This window comes from Physcomitrium patens, chromosome 16 (assembly GCF_059467195.1).
Source record: "Physcomitrium patens ecotype Gransden chromosome 16, ASM5946719v1, whole genome shotgun sequence".
In the NCBI taxonomy this organism is placed as follows: Eukaryota; Viridiplantae; Streptophyta; class Bryopsida; order Funariales; family Funariaceae; genus Physcomitrium; species Physcomitrium patens.
The window spans coordinates 5,110,694-5,116,693 of NC_143425.1; the positions used below are offsets into that span (position 1 = coordinate 5,110,694).

At 44.0% G+C, this 6,000-nt stretch overlaps 1 protein-coding gene across 2 annotated transcripts; it reads right to left on the minus strand.

Moving 5' to 3' along the window:
• Positions 1 to 615: 615 nt before the first annotated feature.
• On the minus strand, positions 616 to 5,730 carry LOC112293283 (putative boron transporter 2). Of its 2 annotated transcripts, XM_024542535.3 has the most exons (14): positions 5,496 to 5,718; positions 4,856 to 5,159; positions 4,655 to 4,737; positions 4,339 to 4,531; positions 3,866 to 4,004; positions 3,496 to 3,661; positions 3,207 to 3,373; positions 2,888 to 3,061; positions 2,572 to 2,667; positions 2,276 to 2,410; positions 1,867 to 2,171; positions 1,356 to 1,623; positions 1,085 to 1,220; positions 616 to 965 (listed from the first exon to the last, which is right to left on the minus strand). In XM_024542535.3, exons 2-14 carry the CDS (start codon positions 4,957 to 4,959, stop codon positions 907 to 909), a joined length of 2,025 nt encoding a protein of 674 aa, XP_024398303.1. In that variant the 5' UTR covers positions 4,960 to 5,159; positions 5,496 to 5,718; the 3' UTR covers positions 616 to 906. The 2 variants fall into 2 exon arrangements, with proteins under 2 accessions (XP_024398303.1, XP_024398302.1); XM_024542534.3 differs by having other exon boundaries at positions 4,339 to 4,737; positions 5,496 to 5,730.
• Positions 5,731 to 6,000: the final 270 nt, after the last annotated feature.

Consider the following 6,000-nt stretch of genomic DNA (forward strand, 5'->3'; position numbering starts at 1 on the left):
TTGCAGGGAATGTTGTTGTTGTTGTTTTATTTTATTTTAAATTTAAAACTGCCATTTTTGCTAAAAGAAGAAAACAAACATAAAAAAATTACAAAACAATGTCTTATGGTCTCCTCTGGTCACCTAGCAAGGTCTCAAGCAAGGGCTGAGAACTAGCCACCCTCATTTTCCAAAGCATTGCAAGCACATTGTGTAGTATACGAGTGTTAGGAGAACTTCTGCCCTGCCTTGGCTCTGCTGAAATAAAAGAGTTTCTGCTGCAACGTTCACAAAACAATCTCTCAATATTTCTGTCTGTGGCAGAGCTGAAGATGGCAGTTAAGCGGTTGTTGATGGAGAGGGGTCAAGGTTTCCATGACTAGTGATCACAAGCCTGCGTGTGGAAAATGTGAGGCTGTGCTGTGACGCCAAGGTTACGGTGCACAACTTAAGCATGGCTCACAACATCATGTATTCCAGAATTGTGAGCATAGTTTCATCAAACACTGCAAAAGATAATAAATTTGCAGTAAACGATTGCCTCTCTCATGGCTACATGAGTAGCCGAGGATAGTGGACTCGCCAACAGCCACAAGCCGAAAGAAAACCATTAGTCATTCAAAGAAAAAGCATGCAGAATGTTAATATGAGCACTGCATCGGTGCAATATCTTAAGAGGCCATTTACACAAGTCTGCGGCGAGAACTGTTTCTTCGACATTTATCCTGGTTCACTTCTCTTGGGCTAAGAACCCTACTCCAGGAGTTAAGTCAAACTAGTGTTCTAAATATAATGACACTGGGATCCATTCTCCCTACTGGTCGATAACCTATGCAGAGAAGTTGAATGTTCCTCCTCAAGCTTGCCATATTTGACTACACATATTTTTAGCAGTTGTAGTTCAGATTAATTCATCACAGACGACGTTTATGGAGCGGAGGAGGCAGGAACATGGGCTTGATGTGGAAAATGCGGAGTTGGAGCACCTGCAGCTCAGCCAGAATCAGTTATGTAGACAGGCATCCTTTAATTCACTTGGGCTTAATACTGTAACATGCGTAAAAAATTCATGAATTCAGAAACAGGGAACATAGCGGGTTCGTACCCAGATGTGAATCAGTTTGCCCTCTGAACGTGTAACTGTGTCTAACTTCTTCCTGGTTTGAGGTAACAACCTTGGGCATTGCTTCTTCATCTTGTGCCTCTACATTTACTTTTCCAAGGCCTTCAGCTTCGGCTTCCTGTGAGGAAAATTCAATCACGGAAAGCAAGGGAAGAGATAAAATTTTCTGCTCGGTGAGCAAAGTATACAACGTCTCATTATTGATACTCATTAAGGATTCGCATCATGATTGCCAGAAAATTTGAATCACCACCTTGACTGCGAGGTCGAATGGCAGGGCAGTTTCCTCGTAGTCTGCTGCATCGAGCTCCTGTAGGTGTTTGCGGTTGAAGAAGCGAGGCAGAATGTGTTGGCGTGCTGGGATCAGAAGCATGATCAAGATGGGAAACATAACTCCTCCCACTGGAATCCATGTCCAGGCGAAGCAGCTCAACATGTAGGCGAGCTGGAACAATGTGAAGCAAGCGATGACTTTGAAAGGCACCGTGCGCACAAACATCAGGTGGTTATTCCTCAGCACCCTGAAAATGGCCACCCAAACTCAGGGCTAAGAAAACAACAATAGTCATTGTAAAAATAAATTTAAGCTGATTCTGTACCGCCGGGTCTTTTGAATTAAGAAGATGGCCGCGACTAATCTTTTAATTGAATATGTCTGAAGTTGGGAGGGAGATACTGAGAGAGGGTGCATTGTGTCCAAGTTAAGAAGAATAGGACTAGAACAGTCTAAGCATATGCAAGATATTGGGAGTAGTAACGATTACTTGTGGCGTCGACTAGGGGCAGTCACGAGAAGACAAACCCTCTCCCAAAACTGATTTCCAGGCAAGCCTTCAATAGCCATGAAAGCAAAGTAACCCCACAACACTGACGTCGGAATCCTTTTTAAGGCAGGCATTGCGGCTATGCACCCTCCAACCATAAGCGATTGTAACAAGTTGCTCAGCCGTTGCTCCTTGACTTCCACAGGAAGAAGCAAGTCGATATGCTTCTCAAAATCAAAAACTGCGTCTTCTTTCGGAATTTCTGGGCTCCTGGGAACGCTATTGAACTGAAGCTCTTTTAAAGCCTACAGAGATAGAACAGAAGTCAGAGTCACAAAGTTTCACAATTCCGGATTGAACAGAGGATAAAAACACCAGTCATGAAACTCCTCAGGATCTGAATAAGTACCCGAGGAGTGCAAGGATAAGGAAGTGGTGATTCAGTCCCCTGGTATTCATCTTGCAAATCAGTTTGAGGGTTGGCCACCGAAGCTTTTTGCTTTAAGTTGCTCTTTAGTCGCTTCACCAGCTTGTTTCGCACAAGCTGAAAACAACAGAGTAGTGATTGTTGATTATTGGTGGCTAATACTTACTTTTTTAAACACAAGTACGGCAAAGTCTGTTGCTTTAAAAACATCCGATTCTAGGATCAACATTGCATTCTCATGCATGCAAAAAAACCAAGAAAGCATCAAGATGCTTCACCTCTTTTTTCAATGTGACAAGTGCCTTCGTATGCATAGGTGACTGCGGTATTACTCCGTGAGACGGTGGAAGGCCGAGCAATCCACACACAAGAACCTGTACGATCAATCAACACACTCTAGCTAAGAGGTCTCAATTGCATCTGATCAGTGTCAACATACGAAAAAATTCTATCACAGTTCAGAAGCTTGACAAACGAAATCCCCCATCCTACCGAACTCTGGACTTTATTTCAAATGAGTTTATTTTTGACATTTTTTCCACTTAAACTTTCAATCATGATAATCTGGATGTGATTCTTGTTCAGAAACTTTACCATCCCTCCCACAAGCAAGAGGTCGTAATGGTATGCCGTAGGTTTCCGCAGGTTGAATTCCTCTTGCTGAGCCAACTGAGCTGATACACTGTGGTCGAAGTAGTAAAGGACAGCAATCACAAACGCTGGAAGTACTGCGGCTAGTATAAAGATGTATGGAATCTTGAACATATCCTGCAGGTAGAGGAGATGGAATAGTGGTCAAGCTTCATGGGATACTACGTGACGTTGGAGTGCAAAGCATTCTAAATTTTTTCGAGACGTACATTGTTACTACACGAAAACAGAATATCACTGCTTCGGGCATGTCAATTCTTACAAGGAGGATTGTCCAGTGCCTGGTTGCCGCAGGAGACCATGGGTTTGGACTAAACAAGCGTCTAGGAATTCCCTCAGGAACAGATGCACGGAATGCATACGAAACGAGAGTCCACAGTACGACCAGGAGAGGAACACCGTAGTCTGCAATGAATCCTCTGATAGAACCTGGGAAGAACTTTCTCAGGGTAAGTCTATCACATAGTAAAACAAACACAAGAAACTTGAACATGTTCAAAAATTAGACGAAAGTAATCTCACAACTCGGCATCAAGCTATATCAGGGCTACCTGATGCAAATCGGCAAGACCTAGCTCTCCTGCTCTTCATGGCGGTCCATAGTAGTCCGAACGTGAGCACTATTCCAAACATGCCATTGCCAAATCTCCACGCGTGTTGGAACTGCTCGAGAGTTGGGTCCTCTCGTTCCGGAACCCAAAACTCGTAAACGACTCCCTGAAAACATCGTTTCTCAGATCTTTTTAGAATGAGGAAAAACAGTGAGTTATAGACGGAGGAAATCATACTGTGTTCAAACATCACATGAAGAAAGCTTTGTAGATGACAATTTCGAAGCATTTTTTGTCATGTATTTGGGTCTTGACATACTAGTGCAAAAACATAGCTTGTCCTACAAAGCCTAGTAGTTAGGGATTAAACCTTCACTGCTTGTTGAATAAATAGCACTGCAATGAGCATTCCAAATAGCTCTCCAGATATCCTTGTGAATCTGTTGATGAAAGAACAAGCCCCAATGGCAGCAAGGATAAAAAGAAATGCAGCTGACCACACACATACCCTGCAAGCATGGTTGAACACAGTGACAAACAACCAAACTCGTCACTTTCATCTGAATTATCCCAAGCTGCTACGCTTTAGGAAACAATAAAATAAGGAAAATTTTCTCGGGATCCTGCAAGAAGATACAGTTGCTACAAAATTTATAATCAGACGAACTATCATGTTTCCTTCAGAACGTAAGCATTCCAGTATAACAGTCGCAGAAGGTGAAACCCCACAACAGATAGCAGGTTCACCTAAATTTCATTGAATTTACAGTAATGCAGCTAATTCACATAGTTCACAGAAAAGAAAGATTTAATTTTAAACATTAGTGTGAGCGAGACACATACCACGCCACCCAAGCTAAGAAAAGCTCTGATCCCAATTCCGTCCGGCCTTTGACAAAGTGGTACATGAACGTATACATCAAAGAAGTTGGCTCCGACACTCCCACAATTAGAAGAGGTTGACCTCCAATTACTGATTGCAGAATTCCACAGATGGCCGTAGATGATAATGTCTGCACGGCTGTTATCACACCATCTGTCCACAGGATGCATGAAAGAATGATCGAGTTCTCTAAGCACGAAAAATTGAAGACAGAATACAACACGTGATAGTCAATTATCAAGATCTTCACAGGGAAAGTTGGTGCATAACACTCACTTGTATCTCTCTCGAGCTGCTCTCCGAAGGCAATTACGGGAAGAGCTGATGCAAAAAATATGTATGCTGTTGGAGCAAGAATCCTGCCATGACAAAACAGTCACAAGTTATTATATTTATATTTATATTATGTATATTCCCCTTGCATAAGTCAAATGTAGCCCACGGCATTCATGAGAGTCCATGAGAGAAAGGAGAAACCTGTAGCCAGAGTTGAAGCCTCCAATCCAGTCCTGCTTGTAGCATGCTAGTCGAGCTTTGATATCAGTCGCAACACCATGGAGGGGCACAAACGGCTTCCCCATGATTGAGACTGAAGGCAGTTGTAGCCACTCTCCGCTATGCTGTCACAATTGTGAGAGCAAGGGCAGGAATGCAGAAAGAATAAGAAGGAAGAGACCGAAACTCCCATAACCACAGCAGCTGCCGCTGCTGCTTCCCAAGAGCAGTGTAGTTGTACAATCTTAGTTCCGGTACCGCAATCGTCATGTGGCAGACGCAAATCCTGCACGGACTCCCAAGCAATCAGACGCCTGACCCACCCATCCCACGTCTCCCGCCCGACAATGCCAAAAGTTTGCAATAAAAACCCGAATGAAAAGCCCGCTTTCAGTTTTACTCATCTTCTGCCTCCTTCCGATCTACACTCTCTTTACAACCGACCCCCTCCTTCCCACCATATCATCCCATGAGAGTTTTACAAACCACTGTTCAAGATCACGAGATTAAACCCCGAATCATGACAATCATTAATTGAATGCTCAATGTCGTACCCAACGCAGAGACCTATATCCAAATCAGAGACTACCCTCAAATACTGAGAAACAATAGAGCCACGTACCCATTGACGACGCTCTCTACACGGCTGATGGTTGCCGCCAACTCGTCTCAAAAATCTACCCCCCTTTACATACCGTTACAATGGCACACGGGGTAAAAGAACAGGAACGGGGATGGAAATGGGCACGCATTCAGACCCCAAACTCCAAACCAACCAAAAACTGAAACCCACGGTAGAGCAAGAACATGGGATCTTTCAGTAGCCATCACGAGTAAAGCCCAGCTGCCATGGAGCCGAATGGAGACGAAATGGATGCAATCTTCCGTAAGTTTGTTTGCTGTGGGCTCGCAACTCCACACATTGCACAGTGGGTGTCTGTAGACTTGGGTCACACATGCCATGAATGCTGGTTGTCTTGTTCCTGTGGGAAGCATCGTTGCATGGCGCCATCGCTGGCGGCTGATGGGTCTCAAGTGGGCAATCCGTGGACAAGAGCAGCCACTGTAACAAACCCGCGTGCTGCATATCTTCCAGTTCGCGGTGATTCTGTCATCTTCTGTTACGA